The 18,254-nt window shown below is 34.8% G+C and overlaps 1 protein-coding gene across 2 annotated transcripts in view; it reads left to right on the plus strand.

Annotated features, from left to right (window-relative positions):
* YIPF7 (Yip1 domain family member 7) overlaps positions 1–17,551 on the plus strand; it is a 30,520-nt gene extending 12,969 nt beyond the window's left edge. Inside the window, exons 3-6 of one of the 2 annotated variants that reach the window (XM_010367550.2) lie at positions 3,887–4,050; positions 10,525–10,670; positions 14,948–15,129; positions 17,142–17,551. In XM_010367550.2, coding sequence (XP_010365852.1) covers positions 3,887–4,050; positions 10,525–10,670; positions 14,948–15,129; positions 17,142–17,304 — 655 coding nt within the window. In that variant the 3' untranslated portion in view covers positions 17,305–17,551. The remainder of the gene's footprint in view (positions 1–3,886; positions 4,051–10,524; positions 10,671–14,947; positions 15,130–17,141) is intronic. The other variant, XM_030919591.1, reaches the window with a different exon arrangement.
* Positions 17,552–18,254: the final 703 nt, after the last annotated feature.

Here is an 18,254-nt window from a genome sequence, read left to right on the forward strand (position 1 = left end):
TTTAGTAGGTTTTATACAAGGGATGAAAGGATGATTTAATACATGTAAAGCAATAAATGTGATAAATCACATAAACAAAGCCCAGGACAAAAACCATATGATTATCTCAATGGAAAATTCAACATCCTTTCATAATAAAATCCCCCAACAAACTAGGAATATAAGGAATGTACCTCAAAATAATAAACTCTATTTAGGACACACCCACAGATAACATCATGCTGAATGTGAAAAGTTGAAAGCATTTTCTCTAAGAACTGAAACAAGACAAAATGCTCACTCTCACCATTCCTGTTCAACTTAGTAGTGGAAATCCTATCTAGAGAAATCAGGCAAGAGAGAAAAAAGCCATCCAAATTGGAAATTGGATGACATGATCTTATTTCTAGAAAAACCTAAAGAATTCACCAAAACCTTTTAGAGTTAATAAATGAATTCAGTAAAGCTGTAGGGTATAAAATCAACATACAAAATCAGTAGCATTTCTATACAGCAATAACTGTCTAGCTGAGAAAGAAATCAAGAAGGCAATTTCGTTTACAATAATTACAAACAAAATTTAGGAATACATTTATTAGCCAAGGAGGTGAAAGATAACTACAAGGAAAATGACAAAACACTGATGAAAAAATATTGTGCATGACACAAACAAATGGAAAAACATCTCATGCTCATGGATTGAAAGAATTAATATTGTTTAAATGACCATACTGCCCAAAGCAATCTATAGATTCAATGCAATCACTATCAAAATACCAGCATCTTTTTTTTTAACAGAATTAGAAAAAACTATCCTAAAATTCATACAGAACGAGAAAGAAAGCCCAAATAGCCAAAGCAATTCTGAGAAAAATGAACAAACCTAGAGGCATCTCATTACCTGACTTGAAATTATATTACAAGGCTGTAGTAACCAGAGCACTATGGTATACTGCTGTAAAAATAGACATATACATCAATGGAAAATAATAGAAAGCACATAAATAAGGTCACATATTTACAGCTAACTAATTGTTGACAATGCTGACAACAACATAAGTTGGAAAAAAGACACCCTTTTCGATAAATGGTGCTGGGACAATTGGATTGCCATTTGCAGAAGAATTAAACTGGACCTCTATCTCCCACCATATACAAAAATAAGATGGATTAAAGACTTAAACATAAAACCTAACACTATAAAAATGCTTGAATAAAACATACGGAAAACTTTTGGACATTAATCTAGGCAAAGAATTTATGACTAAGACCTCAAAAGCATAGGAAACAAAAACAAAAATAGACAAATGGGATTTAATTAAAAATTTCTGCACAACAAAGGAAATAATCAACAGAGTGAACAGACAGCCAGTAGAATGGGAGAAAATACTTGGAAAATATTCATTTGACAGGGGACTAAAAACCAGACATACAAGGAACTGAACTCAACAGCCAAAAACCCTGAAACAATCCCATTAAGTAGTGGGCAAGGAGTAAGGTGGTATTGCATCGTGGTTTTGATTTGCATTTCCCTGATGATTAGTGATGTTGAGCATTTTTTTCCTATGTTTGTTGGTCATTTGTATATCTTCTTTTGAGAATTGTGTTTATGTCCTTAGCCCACTTTTTAATGGTCTGTTTTGCCCTCACCTGTCATGGCTGGTGCATGCACTCATGACTAGCGGGCCTGAGCGCAAGCTTGCCTAGTCCAGCTCCATCTGGCTTTGGCCCGCAGCCAATAATGAGTGGCAGGATTGAATCAGTAATAAAAATAGCCAACAAATGGCCAAAACAGTCAAAAATCCCTGACACAATCCCATTAAAAAGTGGGCAAGGAGTAAGGTGGTATCGCATCACGGTTTTGATTTGCATTTCCCTGATTATTAGTGACATTGAGTATTTTTTCATATGTTTGTTGGTCATTTATATATCTTCTTTTGAGAATTGTCTGTTTATGTCCTTAGGCTACTTTTTGATGGGATAGTTTGCTTTTTTTTTTCTTGCTAATTTGTTTGAGTTCCTTGTAGATTCTGTATATTAGTCAGTTTGGAATACTATTCAGCCATAAAAAGGAATGAATTAGTGGCATTTGCAGCAACCTATATGGAAGTGGAGAGTATTATTCTAAATGAAGTAACTCAGGAATGGAAAACCAAACATTGTATGTTCTCTCTATACGTAGGAGCTAAGCTATGAGAATGCAAAGACATAAGAATAATACAGTGGGCTTTGGGGACTCAAGGGAAAGGGTAGGAGGGGTGTGAGGAATCAAAGACTACAAATTGGGTTTAATTTATACTGCTCAGGTGATGGGTGCACCAGAATTTCACAGATCACCATTAAATAACTTATTCATGTAACCAAACACCACCTATTTCCCCAAAACCTATGGAAATACAAAATTTTAAAAAAAGAAAAAAGTGGGCAAGAATATGAATAGACATTTTTCAAAAGAAGACATACAAATGGCCAACAATTATATGAAACAATGTTCAACATCACTAATCATCAGCGAAATGAAAATTAAAACAACAACAGTGAGATATCATCTTCCCCCAGTCAGAATGGTTCTTATTAAAATGACAAAAAGTAACAGATGTTGATGGGGATGTAGAGAAAAGGGAACTCCTATACACTGTTGATGGGAATGTAAATTATTAGCCTCTATGGAAAACAGCATGAAGATATCTCAAAGAACTAAAAATAGAATGACTATTTTATCAAGCAATCCCACTACTGGGTATATATCCAAAGGAAAAGAAGTCAATATATCAAAAAGGTACCTGCACTCATATGTTTATTGAAGCACTATTCACAATAGCAAAGACATGAAATTAACCTAGTATCCACCAGTGGATGAATTAATAAAGAAAATGTGGCATGTATACAATGAAATACCATTCAGCCATGAAAAGAATAAAATCATGTCATTTACAACAATATACATGGAAATGGAAGTCACTATCTTAAGTGAAACAAGCCAGGCACAGAAAATCAAATATCACGTGTTCTTACTCATAAAGGTGCTAAAAATACGTACACATGGAGGTAGAGAGTAGAATCATTGGCAGTTGATACTTGGAAGGGTGAGGGGGTAGGAGAGGAGTGATGAAAAATTAGTTAATGCATATAATGAAAGTTATTTGGGTTATGGATACCCTAAAAGCTCTAACTTGACCACTACACAATCTATGCATGTAACAAAACTTTATATGTACCCCATAAATTTGTACAAATAAAGAGACACTAAAGCCAACTAGATAATACATTTAGCTAGGAACTCAGAGACAATTCTGTTGGTAATGACTGTCTGGGAATGGCCAGAACTGAAGTATATTTCCTTATGCACAGTGATTAGTATATGTATTTATTTTTCCTATCAGTTGACTATACTATTAAAATTATAATTTTTCCTTGCTGCTTCCACATATTTGGAGGGGCTTCATTGCTGGAGACTGTCCCTGAAGATAAGTAAAAAAGCAGCACTGTGTGATGAGCAGATCACTGCTCAGAAAGCTTCACGCCAGAGTCCAGCACCTGCAATATTATTTTGTGTTACTGGACAAGTCATTTAGTCTCTGTGAAGTTCTGTGTCTTTTTCTGTAAAATGGGATTAGAAATACAGCTTTTACCTTACAGAGTTTTAATTGAGAAAAGATTAGGGGAAGCATTCAGCATGTTGTACATGCTCAATTAATGTTTATTGATATGGATTATTTTTCCAGAAGCCTTTAGATGACCAGTTATTTTACATTTTTGGACTAAAGTTAAATTTTAAATAAGTTTCTTTCATGAGTAAATACTCATAAAAGCTACGTGAATTCGTATAAGTAAAATTGTAATTTTCCTACTTTGTCATGATACCTTTTTCTTAGACCTAAAAATGTTTGTATTTTTCTTTTTCTAGACAACAAGCTGGTGAGCAGCCTCAGCCTGCCTCTTTTGTTCCATCAGAGATGCTCATGTCACCAGGTTATGCAGGACAATTTTTTCAGCCAGCATCCAACTCAGATTATTATTCACAATCTCCTTACATTGACAGTTTTGATGAAGAGCCTCCTTTGCTAGAAGATAAGTTAAGGAAGTGTTATTAATGTGTGTACAGCTAGAAGAACAATAGCAATAATTAGCACTTAATGTGTGCTGTCAGCCTGCAGTGTACAGTGTTTTATGTGTGATTGTTTCACATATAACAAGTTTGCTGAGCCAAAACCCTTAAACCGTTGGAGGTTCGTTGCATGTTTGCATAGGGGAAATTGGGTGTAGATATGGGATATTCTGTGACATTGCCGCACTTATTAAATGCTCCTTCACTGTTTCTTAAATTTGAACTCCTTGGCCAAGAATAGAAAAAAATGAAGACATCTTTTGGCAGAGTAGTTACATCAAAGTGACCACCCTTCCCACCCAGTTAATGAAGCACTTCATAACAGCATATTTTATTTTCTGCTATGTTTTCGTGGAAGCAAAGTGGATAGTTTCTCAAATTAATATTTTTGTTGTCATTGTTGACATGGAGACAAGCCAGTATTTTTCTTTCCTGACTCATACAAGCCCTTTCATCTCACTTGGCATGAGTAGGCGAGGAAGTATATAAATCCAGTAAATAACGCTCCTGGTGGGAAGGTAATCCAGAGATTCTTAGAGCTGAAGGTCCTTAGGGGATTTTGGAATTGCTCCATCCATTGATTTTTTTTTTTTCATATGTAGCCAGTCTGTATGTGCTGTTTTTGCTCTTAAACAAGATTAATACAGTGCTAGAAACATAGGTGTTAAGACACTAAAACCCAAGTGGATTTAAATTTGAGAACCAAGCAGAAATAGTCACTGGTTAATTGCTCCAAGACCTTTGCATGTAGTCAAGTGAAAAGGAATAGATTAAAATTTCCAGTATTTTACATCACAAGATGTAAAGATGTTTGCCTCACATGAACACAACCAACCACATTCTTCTTTCTTTTCCTTAAAAATGTAAAACCATGAAAGATTTAAACTGTTCAGAACAGAACAGAGATTTATATAATTGATCTATTGGCTCTTTGGAAGCCAGTCAAGTTTCTGGATCAGTTATCTTTAACCAGTTCATTCTGTTTTGCTTCTACAAGTAATAAACACTTAAAAGTTACAAGTTATTCCAGTTAAACATTTTCCTTGGCTTTGCCAATATCTCTGCCTAATTGTCTTCAGAATTGGGAAAACAGAGAAGCATAATAAAAATATAAAAATTACTTCAAATCTTGTCTCAAAGACATGACTATCGTTAACAATTTGATGTATTTTCTTCTAATCTTTATTCTGTTTTCCTATGAATGCCTATGTATATGTATTATGCATGAATATACATGCATACTTTAAAATACTATTTTTTCAATGAATATATATACGTTCGAGTACTTAAGTATTGCATTCTTTTTATTTACTTTATGTCACGAGCATTTTTTTTTTTTTTTTTTTGAGATGGAGCCTCACTCTGTTGCCCAGGCTGGAGTGCAGTGGCCGAATCTCGACTCACTGCAACCTCTGCCTCCTGGGTTTAAGCGATCCTCCTCCTTCAGCCTCCTGAGTAGCTGAAACTACAGGTGCACACCACCGTGCACAGCTAATTTTTGTGTTTTTAGCAGAAACAGGGTTTTGCCATGTTGTCAAAGCTAATCTCGAACTCCTGACCTCAGGTGATCCGCCTGCCTCGGCCTCCCAAAGTGCTGGGATTACGGGCATAAGTCACTGTGCCCAGCCTGTCATGAGCACTTCTATGCAAGCATTCTTTAAAGTCATTAAATATTATTTGAAAACAATTTATAATGGTTTCATAGAGTTATATTATATAACATAACCATAATTTAAACACACCTTAAAGGTTATTCCTTATAGCAAGTAAGGAATCTTTGACCTTTATAGAGTCTGTCCTTAGGATGTACCCATAACAGTGGGATTGCTGGGTTAAAGGTACTGACACTGTCAACTGATGTCAAAAATGGTGTTCTACTCCACTTCCAGAGTAGAATATGACACGTCTTTGTCAATTTCATAGGATAAAAGGAAAAAGGAATACTTTATACCTCTGGGTTACTAAAAAAATTTTGACATTTCTCATATGTGTATTGACTTTTTATTTTTCATGGTTTTTTTGGTTCAGATTTCTATAGAATCTAAAGAGTTTTCTTTCCTTGTTTATTTTTTAGGCATTTTATATAGTAACTATATTAATTATTGTCTAGAATATGTATTTTAAACATTTTTTTCCTAGCTTGTGTTTGCCATCTAATTTGTTTATGGGTCATTGGAACATATTAAAAGTGTGATATTAATTTTTTAAACCCAGAATATGTTTCCTAGTAACATTTCTTTCCAATTGTTGTTTGTTTAAAATCTATTTCTCCAACTCTAGGTACTGCCTCTATCTCCTTATAGATGCTCACATTTTAAAATTATCCTTTTGTGTTTTTTGTTTTATATTGAAATTATTATTTAATAGTTGTTTAAGCTTAATATGTGAAGTAAGATTTAATTTTTTTCTGTACTGCTTATTTTTTTCTGCAGCATTTATTGAAAATAATCTTTTCTACTATCTGAAATGTCTCTATTGTTGCATGAATTTACCGCTCTCTATACATCCTCATCTAACATGTCTTTCAATTTGAATAGAAAATATGTAATCGATTTTTATTTCCATTTTATACAGCTCAGAGTTAATTTCCCCAAAATATATAGTGTATTAGAACAGCAGTCCTCAACCTTTTTGGCACCAGGGAACAGTTTTGTGGAAGACAATTTTTCCACAGACAGGTTGGGGAGATGGTTTTGGGATGAAACTGTTCCACTTCAGATCATCAGGCATTAGTTAGATTCTCATAACAAGTGTGCAGCCTAGATCCTTTGCATGCACAGTTTACAATAGGTTCATGCTCCTATGAGAAACTAGCAAGCTGATCTGGCAGGAGGTGGAGCTCAGGTGGTAATACTTGCTTGCCCACTGCTCACCTCCACCTCCTACTGTGTGGCCCGGTTCCTAACAGGGCATGAGCAAGTTGGTATGAGTCCATGGCCCTGAGTTTGGGACCCCCAGTATTAGAAGATAGACTGCCTAATATAATTTTGTGTTTTGAATCTATGAAATATCTGGATTTTGGATCCAATGTGTTCTTCAAGCTGAGTGACTTGTGAAAGCCTCAAGCCTCTTTTGTCTAAAGATATGAAAAAGGCCAGGATATGTCTTTTTCAGATATAAAAAAAGATACAATTTCTAGGATAGTGCATTAAACAACATTTACCAGTTTTTATTGACCATCCATCAGAATGGCTTATAAAATTATCAAGCTATAATAATGAACATTCCTTGCACTAAAAGCATGTTGTTTCTAAAGAGTCCTTCTTTATTTCTTAAATATTTTGTTGTCTAAAATATTTGTTTGGTTTTATGTAAGAATGATAAATTTTGCTCTTAATGTAAAATCAATATGTTAAATGCATTTTCAAGAATAATAGTAAATTCAAGCCTGTCAGATAAGAAGAATTACTGATATTTGGTATGTTGTATTTATAGCATAGCTTGACGCTTCTATATGAAAGGCCAGTGCCACAATTTGCATAGAAAATAGAGATCTTAATTCACTTTTATAGCATATGTATCATATACTTTACTACCACTAGATGACAGCAAAACAATACATTTTGCATTCAAATTTTACAGCAGTTTTATCTTTTATTTTGTACAATAAGATGTTATATTAGAGTATCTGTAATTAATAAATAGTTATAATCACTCACATACCTTATAATAAATAAAAAACACAATATTATAGAGATACTTCAGTAGAAAGCACATAAAACATTTTTCATTATGAAAATATTTATATGAGCTTATGTTAATTTACTGTCTCATGGCTTGATGTTAAAATATGTGCAGGGGTTAGTTATGCCATTAAATAAATGGTTGACATCAGTAATGATGTTGCATAAAGCATTTTTCATCTGAATTTCTTCCAAAATAATTATATTGTTTGAGGAAAAGGTATTTGGAATTAAATACCACTTTATTGTGGTAAATACTGAAAATATATTTTTAGCATAAATGCCAAAATTAAAAAATAAAGTTTGAGAACATAAGCTTCAGGTGAAATTAATTTAAAATTAATTAATTTTAAATATATAACATGTCTCAATTTTTAAAGTCTTCTCTTTCAAAAATTACATTAGACATTCTAACCTCCTTTAAGCTTGGTGAACTGCTCATGTTACTCAAAGTGTATGTTCATTAATAAATATACAAATGCACTGTAGAAATAAAGGATGAAACAAGGAATCGGAAATGTAAATTATTTGCTATTAATTTAACTATTCAATTTTTTAAAGCTTAAAATAGCAGATGTCATTCTGGGCATGAAATGAATAAAACTTTATTTCTTGATTTAGACCAGTGTCTAGCTGACCCTCTGAAAATTTCTGAGTTGTTAGAACAAGGGTCCTCTGTGTCATGGGGTTTATTAAAAGTCTATCTTGTAGTCTGTGTACAGAAAGTCAGCTTTGCAAGGTATTTAGGTGGTATGTCCCTCTGTAAAATAAGTTGAGCTATACCCTTGTATCTGACCAAAGAAAGTTACTAAAGCTTGGAAGGGTAGTTACATGCCAAATACAAATACATTCAGGAAGACAGTCCTTCACATGGAAGAATTGGGCTCATTTAAAAAAAAAAAAAAAACAAAAAAAACAAAAAAAACAATTATGAGATTAGATGAACATTGACCCGACCACAACTCTATGGTTAAACACGTGCTTTCTTGAGTCAGATTGCGCAGCGTTGAAACCTAGGTTTTCTATTACTGCTTTGTGTCTTCGGACAAATTAATCTCTCAAAGCCTTATATATCCAATGCATAAAATAGGGATAAAATAATAGCAATTGATTGTGCATTTATAAGACCAATTTATGTAAATCTTGTGAAGTCCATAGCAAATGCTCAGTAAATTTTAGCTTTCGTTCTTCCTAGGCTCCACCTCACCCTTTTTTTTTTTTTTTTTTTTTTTTTTTTTGAGACGGAGTCTCGCTCTGTCGCCCGGGGCTGGAGTGCAGTGGCCGGATCTCAGTTCACTGCAAGCTCCGCCTCCCGGGTTCACGCCATTCTCCTGCCTCAGCCTCCTGCCTCAGCCTCCGGTAATTCTGAAATTATAGAAGGAAGATAACCAATTTGATTGCTGGTCCCTAAATAGTCAAGTCATACTCTTCTCTTTGATTGTTCTCTTTTTCTACCCTAGATACATCTTAGTTGATCTCTACAGGAGTGGTAGGAAAATAAACCAATGTGGTATCAATACTTGTTTCTATGTTCAGGGGATGTCAAATGGCTAGGTATTTGCTTTATAGTAATGAGAGAAGCAGATTCTAGCAGAAGGATCTGTGAGGCAGCAGTTAGAAGTCTTTGAAAAATGGGAATTGGAGAAAAACAATTAGAAATTTCTAAATGGGTTTGGACTCATGAACACTGAACTTCACTGATTTTGGATACTTTATTTGAATACTACCATGTATAAAACAGAAAGGTTAACTTGTCTCAAGAATTTAATCTTTGAATACATAGACTCAGCTTCACAGTACATTGACCTTACAAAAATATGCGTGCACATCATGATCACTTTTACTTGCAGAAAAAGCCCTTTTCCCCTCTGTGTAGTTTCATTCATTTAGCATAAAGTTGCTCTTCTCATTAGGCATAGTGGAAGTAAAACCCCAGACTTGGACTCAGTCTCATTAGTTTAGTATAGTACTACTAATTTAAAAATTATGCCATGGCCGATATGACAGGATTTCAGAAGTGTCAGCAATTGAAAATACAGGAAAAGGGCCAGGTGCGGTGGCTCAGGGCTGTAATCCCAGCAGTTTGAGAGGCCAAGGCAGGAGGGTCCCTTGAGCCCAGGAGTTCGAGACCAGCCGGGGCAATGTAGTGAAAACTCATCACTATGAAAAAAAAAAAACAAATTAGCCAAGTGTGATGGTGCTTGCCATATCTGAGACATGAGTCTCAGTTACACAAGAGGCTGAGCGGAGGAGCTGGGATCATGCCACTGCACTCCGGCCTGGATGACAGAGGGAAACCCTATCTCAAAAAAGAAATTAAAAAAAAAAAGAAAATACAGGAAAAAGAACTATCTAGATGGACAATAGGATGAAATTTTTGATCTGCTAGCTACAATTTTATTTTTTACTGTATATTGCCAATTTCCCAATTTTTAATTAGATTTAAAGCTTGTATTTGCTGCATAAATCAGGGAATGTTCTCCTTGATGGAAATATTTCTCTAACACATTTCTTTTAAGTCATTCTTTGGAAACCAAATTACTTTTTAGTTTGTTTTTTAAAGATTTATATGTTACATAGAACTTGAGTTTCTGTGTAATACAGAACATAGAACTTTAGAAGGTATAATAGACCAATCAGATTAAAATGCTAAGTAAGTTAATCAGATATGTTAACCTTTAAAGAGTGTAACTTATTTTTATTTTTCTATATTTATATTATCATATTATCTATCTTTTTTTTTCCTTTTTACAGAACTTGGAATCCATTTTGATCACATATGGCAAAAAACTTGGACAGTGTTAAACCCAATGAAGCCAGCAGATGGCAGTATTATGAATGAAACGGACCTCACTGGACCCATTCTTTTTTGCGTAGCCCTGGGAGCCACCTTGCTTCTGGTAATGTGTCACAGTAAGCATCAGATTTTAATGCTTGTCCTTGCCTGTGCTGGTTTTGAAGCAATACGTATAAATATAAGAGAAACTGTGTCACTTTACATAGTGAATTTTGTTAAGTGAGAGAGAATAATTTAACCATAGTGACAAAAATATGCTACCATTATGCATTGCAACAGCTAAAAAGTATAAATTTAAATAGAATTTCAAAAATCAAGAAGGAGATCAAAGTAGGAGATCACTTATGTCTTTTTTGTTATTAAGAAAAGACTGTAAATCTGGAATAATGGGAGGAAAACAGTTTTGGGAGATATAAGGCCTACATTTTATTTTTTGTTTTTTGTGAGAGTTCTATTGTGACACTGAACAAGTCGCTTCTCTTTGGTCACCATTTTCTTTGCTGTGATAAATCTCCAGACTATTTCTAACATCTTATGAGGTATGAGACTGATCTCCTTGTTTTGGGTTAGGCTACTAGGAAAAAGTTAATTTGCAATGACAACCTATGATTTGTTTACTCAGCCTACATATTTCCTCTAAAATGTTAGTTTTCCACATTTTATGAAGACATTTGTTCCCCGACTTCACCATATGTCTTATGTATGCTTTCGTTCTTTATATCTGGAAGTAATGGTATTAAGGGTCACTAAAAAAGTGACCTAAGTAAAGTTTAAAAGACATTCTAGCTCATAGTTTAGGAAAATGTTTCATTAAAAAAAAAAAAAAAGGAATAAGAAAGAAACGAGAAAATGTCTCTTACTTTATACCAAGGAGGAGATGGCAATACAATAAAAACAGAGAATGATAAAGATGGTCAAGGCAGTCTGAAAAATGTAGTTTCATTAAGACACAAAGAGATAAACTAGGCAGAAGAAATAATATGAGAAATTAAACATTATGGGAAAAGCTCTTACAATAACTATTTAGCCCTTTTTCCCATTTTCCTGCTCTTCATGTTCCATAATAATAATTTCTTCCAATGGATATACAATTTTCAAAAGTAGTTGTAAAATGCATTTGCAACTAAATAAAATTCTGCTTTTCATTATTATATATAATCAATCAAAATACTGATAGCAATCTAGTTTCTGCAGGTAATTTGGCCAATAATAACATCATATTAATCCAATACAATAGTATTTAGTGATAACATCTTATTTCTTTGTACTACACCTAGTGCAAATACTCTGTAAATCAAACACTATACCAACTCGAGTTTTAATTTAATCTCTAACCTCCCTTCTTCTGTCTTTGTCACAGTAATTTGATAATCTTAGATTAACTGCTAAATAAGGCCATGTCAATTAATCAAATAGTCAGAAACAATCAATTTAATATATTAACTCATCTTTCTTTTTCAAGTCATTTGTAATAAAACAGCCGTTCTGTAGCAAAACATCACTGTTACCATCCCTTAAAGAACAGCATCAATTCCATTATGATCTCTCTTGGATGCATAATGTTAGTTAGAGTTATTTACATATCCCTTCTTATATTTTAAATACAAAGCAGTAGAGGCAAAAATTCTTAACTGGAAGCGAGAAAATTGGATCTACCCTAGCTTTGCCACTTGCTGTAATCTTTAACCTTCGGCTTCATATTTCTAGGCTTTCATTTCATTTTCTTCAAGGCAAAAGGAGTTTATTTAAGTAGCTCTTCAGGTTCTATTTAGTTCTAAAATTGTATAGAATATGTGAAAATATGTATTTTCTGAATGTCTTTATGCAAATCTTATCACTTGAAATTTTACCATTAGATATGATAACTTTCAAATTGATTCTGATATAGAGCAAAAAGGACTCCCCCAAAACTCCAATTGAATATTAATTGAAGTATGATTTAACGCAGAATTCATTTGATTATAGGTTAATTCTTTCCTGGATATGTAGAATTAAAATGTAAAAGTGATTTTACTGGCTGATACAGGAATTTTGCTGGAGAAAGCAAAACTAAATCCAGAATCAATATCCAAATCTGTTTATCATCTCTGGAGTCATAAGAGTCATAGTCACATATGCTTCCTTCTTTGAGATTCATGCTAACATAAGACACCATTCTTTCAGTGGACTTTCTTTAGGCAAAAGGAGACAAACCAAAGAAAACAGCTTCAAGCGCTTAGCACAAATTTAGTTTTACTTATTCTTTTCCCCCAAATTATTTTCATTTCCAACACCAAGAAGACAAATGGTGTAAAGCTTTTGCTCCATTTAACTTTTCTGGTAGGGCCAAGAGTGTGGTCTGTAAAAGCAACGTGCATGGCCAATATAAAAGTGCAATCAGAAGAACATTAAGTATTTTAAATCAAGATGTGGTAATGAGGATGGTATAGGGAGGATCCTTAAAAATTTTGAGGTTAAAAATTGGAGCATTTATTTTCTATTTCGATTATAAGCCCTTGTTAGAATTTGAAACAATTCTTTAAAATGGCAGTGATTTAGGCTAAATGGAATTACAACTTAAATTGGACAAACTACCAAAGAAAGACACGATGAGAGAAGTTCATAACTGACATGAAAACACACAACTTTACTACCAAATTAGCTTCATCTACTCCCTATTTGCCCCACTCCATTTGTAGAACTGCCTTTTCAGGACAGGAAGGTGCAGTTACGTGTCCTTTGGCTGTAAGAGAGTTGTCCTATACCATTAAGACTAGCCCTACCTCATATTTATCCCATCCAAGTAAAATATTAAGTAGATGGTTTCTCTAATGCATGCCAATGATGTGAAATTGTCTTTATTTTGCAAGTGGAGCAAACTCACCCAATAAAGCAGTGGATAGCTGATGTGTTTCTGCTAGCATGTCCATCGTTAGCATTATTTCATTAAATGGCCACAAGAATACAGAAGATATCATAAGAATTTATCAGTGGCTAATGCTGCAGACAATTCTGCCAGCAAAAGTCAGGAATATTTATGAAAGGACTTCGTAGTGATCAATGCTCCAACTGCAGAGGAAGAAGAATTCAGAATAGGTGAACACTTTTGAACATTAAAATAGCTATGACATTCTCCATTACCCCGATTAATTATAAAGCAAATATCTCTGTAAGACTTCATAGATAATAGCATGGAGAAGGAAAAGTGGCAGCTAAAAAGCTCTTTCTCTCCTGAATCAACTTATCAGATCCTTCACTGGTTTTGTCTAATTCCCATGAAAACCAGAGATAGCCTATTCAACTTTTATCTAGAAGTTATGATCAGCATAATGTAAATATAAAAAATTAATGAATTTTTAACTGTAGCTTTGGTATTCTCAGAAAGCAAACATTAAAATATCCTCTTTTGAAGTAGTAGTACACTGTGATTTTCTCTGAATGCATTTACTGGGGCTTGTACTCACAAAATACTAGCTTTGTGAGCAATGGCTGTTTTTATGAGTTTTCCTCAGAAGATTGGTGGTGTGCTCTGAACACTACTAACTTCCTTTGACAGTACACCTTTTATGATTCATTACCAGTTAGTTTATATAAATCACCTTTTCATAAGGCGTGGTTAATCAACCTGGCAATAGGTATCATGAAACATAAAAGGATTCTGTGGTCAACTAAGTGCTAAATTAAATAGGGTTAAATATATGCCATTATTTTGGGACTTATTTAGGACTTGTAAGAGCTCCCGTTGATGTTCAGGACCTACATTTTAGAGCTGAAATACCTATGTTCAAAGCCAACCTCCATTGCTTAGCGTTATATTACCTTGGGCAAGTTACTTATCCTCTCTGCACCTCAGTGCCCTCATGTGTAAAGTTGGTGTCATTATGATACCTATTTCATAAGGTGGTTATGTGGATTAAATAAATATATGTGGCACACTTAGAATGGGATCCAACATGGTAAATCCTGTAGATGTTTGCTAATTTTCCTAATATGCCTTATAAATCCCCAAGACTAAAATTGGATTTTTTATTCTTCTATTCAATCACATAATTATTTAATAAATATGTGGACAAAATATAGTCTTACTTATGCCTTGTACTCTTAATAGACAATTTATAATAAAAAATAAGTCTAGAAATATTCTATCTTCTTTGTAGCATGCTTATTCTGTCCTAACTCTAGTCAGAAGTGTTTGTTTTCAGAATCTGAATTCAAACCATTGGCCATGTTTTTCCCAGAACTGCCAGTCTCCTGATGACAGTCCTACAAAGACAGGGAACAGCACTGAACTGACTCTAAGATGCTCTCTGCATCATGATATTCAGATTTCCTCTTGGTGTCCATTGTGTGTTCAAACTGTTTTTTTTTTTTTTTTTTTTTTTTTTTCCCACGTCGTTTCAGGCAGGAAAAGTTCAGTTTGGTTATGTGTATGGCATGAGTGCCATTGGCTGCCTTGTGATTCATGCCTTACTGAACCTGATGAGCTCTTCAGGGGTGTCATACGGCTGTGTGGCCAGCGTGCTGGGTTACTGCCTGCTCCCCATGGTCATCCTGTCTGGCTGCGCCATGTTCTTTTCATTGCAGTAAGTGTCGGTGTGCTCTTATTGACCTCACATGCACAATCATAGCCAAGGTTTGCCACAGTCATGCAAAAGCTAAGCCCTTTCTGATTGTTTTGGTAGTGGAACTGGGAAAACCATGGCTATTAAAAGCTACACATAGATTCAGAAAAGTAGGTCAGTTTTGGCCCAGGTGCTGTTGTTACTTCAGTTACTTAAAAAAATAAATTAATCCAAGTTATCTTTAAAACTGGCACTTTTTGGCTGAGCACGGTGGCTTGTGCCTATAATCCCAGCACTTTGGGAGGCCGAAGTGGGTGAATCATCTGAGGTCGGGAGTTCAAGACCAGCCTAACCAACATGGAGAAACCCCATCTCTACTAAAAATACAAAATTAGCCAGGCATGGTGGCGCAGGCCTGTAATCCCATCTACTTGGGAGGCTGAGGCAGGCAAATCGCTTGAACCCAGAGGCGGAGGTTGCGGTGAGCCGAGATCGTCCCATTGCACTCCAGCCTGGGCAACAAGAGCAAAACTCCATCTAAAAAAAATAAAGAAAGAAAAGAAAAGAAAAAAAAACTGGCACTTTTTAAGTTGTCACATTTTTCAATGTGAACTATCATCATGTGTAAAATAACAACTACAGGAAATTCACTTGTTTGATTTTGGAAGAGTAAGTGCCTGGTGAACACTGATAAATTGCTTCAGCTTTCCGGCACTCTGCCTTCTGGGCTGAAAACAACTATTCTTTCTCAGCTGGGCTCCTTGCTGGGTAGAATTCCCAGGAACCCTGATGAGTATATTAATGTTGGAGAATTTTATAACATACATGCTCAGTCAATATTTTTTTTCTTCCTTAATTTAGGCAATTAGTATGTGCAACTCAAGACCATTGCTAAGAATACAGTACATTAAACAACTCTAGAAATTATCCCTAATAGGTATTACTTAAATCAATAAATGTAGTACTTACTTGGTGTTTTAAAATTATGTTTGGTTTATTAATACTCTGAGGCATTAGAAGCTATACTATAGAGCTTTTCACTTGTTTTGTTTTCGTTCAATTATTAGAAGTAGATATTTCTGTCATTTTCACAAATAATACACACAATTCCCAACTTCAGAGTCAAACCAAGATCAAGTAAGGCAGTTTAGTTTGGTGGTGAAAAGAGTACTATGATAGGAGAGATCTTGATCTATTGTCCACTTCACCATGCAATTTTTGTCATCACTTTATTGCTTTAAAACTGGGCAGTAGACATCTCCTGAGATTTCTCCCAGCTCTCATGTCTTATTTTTCTAAATAATGCATTCTGTTTAACACATAAGAAAGGAAATTCACTCTCGACCACCTTTCCTGCCTTATTATACTCCAAGTGACCAGACTTAACTCTCTTATTTGCTCACTTGCCTCTGCAGTTACTTTTTGAAGATACCAGTTGAACAAATCTATTTCAACATTCTAAAAATATACAAAATGGAGCTTCAAGGATGAAGTGGGAAGCCACACACATACGTGCTTTCCTGTCCCATGTGCTCCTTGCTTGAGCTGTGTCAGGCTTTTTGTGATGTCCGACAAAAACCTGAGAAGCAGATCTGGAAGTAGCAGGAATTAGGCACCCCACTGGAATGTAACTCTGTCTATCCTTCTCCCATGCCATTGGCCAATTTTTGAGACAAGTAGGGGAAAGGAAATCTATAGCTATAAGGATGTGAAGGCTCTCAATGCTGTATTTAAGAGAATTTTATGAGTTAGGATTTGAATATTGACAGATGAGAGGAGAGTGACTGCGGGTGACTTCTACTGTTTTTTCTAATTCGGGTTTAACAGAAATATAAAATATTTAGCCTCTGTAATGAACTTGACTAAAAAATGCCTAACTGGCCAAGGGCTTTTGTTCATATATTTCATGATTTTCATTTTACCACTGGAAAAAGTAGTTATAAATATTGTACCAAGGATATTTCAGAGGCAACTTTAACTCAGTAATCTCTTTTCTACTGGCACAGGCAATCATCTCTTTGTCTTTGCTGCAGGGGCACCTTTGGAACCGTATCATCCCTGGTCATCATTGGCTGGTGTAGTCTCTCAGCTTCCAAGATCTTCATTGCAGCCTTGCACATGGAAGGACAGCAGCTTCTTGTTGCCTACCCTTGTGCCTTACTTTATGGACTTTTTGCCCTCCTAACAATTTTCTAAAGAATGTTTGAGACAGCATTTCAAGACTCTATTTGCTTGCTGTCCAGATTATTTTGGAAATAAATTAACATTCAAATTTAATGATATGATTTTTGTTTTATTGCTTTTGAAAGAGTAGTAAGCAGAGAGACAAAGCAGCACTTAAGGGTGGTGCTCTAATAGCCCGTTGGTTTGACTGATGTTTTGCTTTTGAGTTTGGTGCATTAAAACATTTCAAAATACTTAAAATAAAAAGGGATACAGTTGCTGTACTGATCAACCCTGCCTTTCTCAATAGATGTATTTCTGAGAAACATAAGTAAATAAAATCATATGTGTACTAAAAGGAAATCTCTAGTAAGCCTTTTCAGAAACTTTCATGACAACTCAAGCTGTGTGCATGTGGCTGAAGTTCCACTGTTCTGCACCTTTGGAGAGTTCAGGGATATGTTATACAGGGTTTTACTTACCTAAAGAATCAAAGAACCTCTTGCTTTTCAATTCACTTACTTTAATAACTATTCTTCAGTCTCATTTAAATAATGCATTGATTCACCGCTTTTTCAAGCCCTCACTTCCTTCTTACTTGGTTTAGATGCCATGGCTCATTACTATAATTTCTTTCTTGCGTGTATCCTCAGCAATCTTGCCTTTTCTCCCTAAGTGGGTGAATGTTACTAGAAGAAATCCCACTTCATATTTATTGTATTACCATGCCTTAAATGGTCCCTCAGTACTACCCTTGAATCCCACTACATTCTCTTAAATTTACCGCCATGCTATCTGAGATGAATATATCACACAAATTCTTCACCGCTCAAATCCCCAACACTCCTTCCTCATGTTCTACTGTTTGTTTATTCTTATTTTATCACAAAACAGAATCATCTAGAAGAAAAGTGCTTATCTTCCCACTTTCTTCTCTCTCAACTTACATGCACCTTTACCCATATATACTCTTATTTTCCTCT

Source organism: Rhinopithecus roxellana, chromosome 2 (assembly GCF_007565055.1).
Source record: "Rhinopithecus roxellana isolate Shanxi Qingling chromosome 2, ASM756505v1, whole genome shotgun sequence".
Lineage (NCBI taxonomy): Eukaryota > Metazoa > Chordata > Mammalia > Primates > Cercopithecidae > Rhinopithecus > Rhinopithecus roxellana.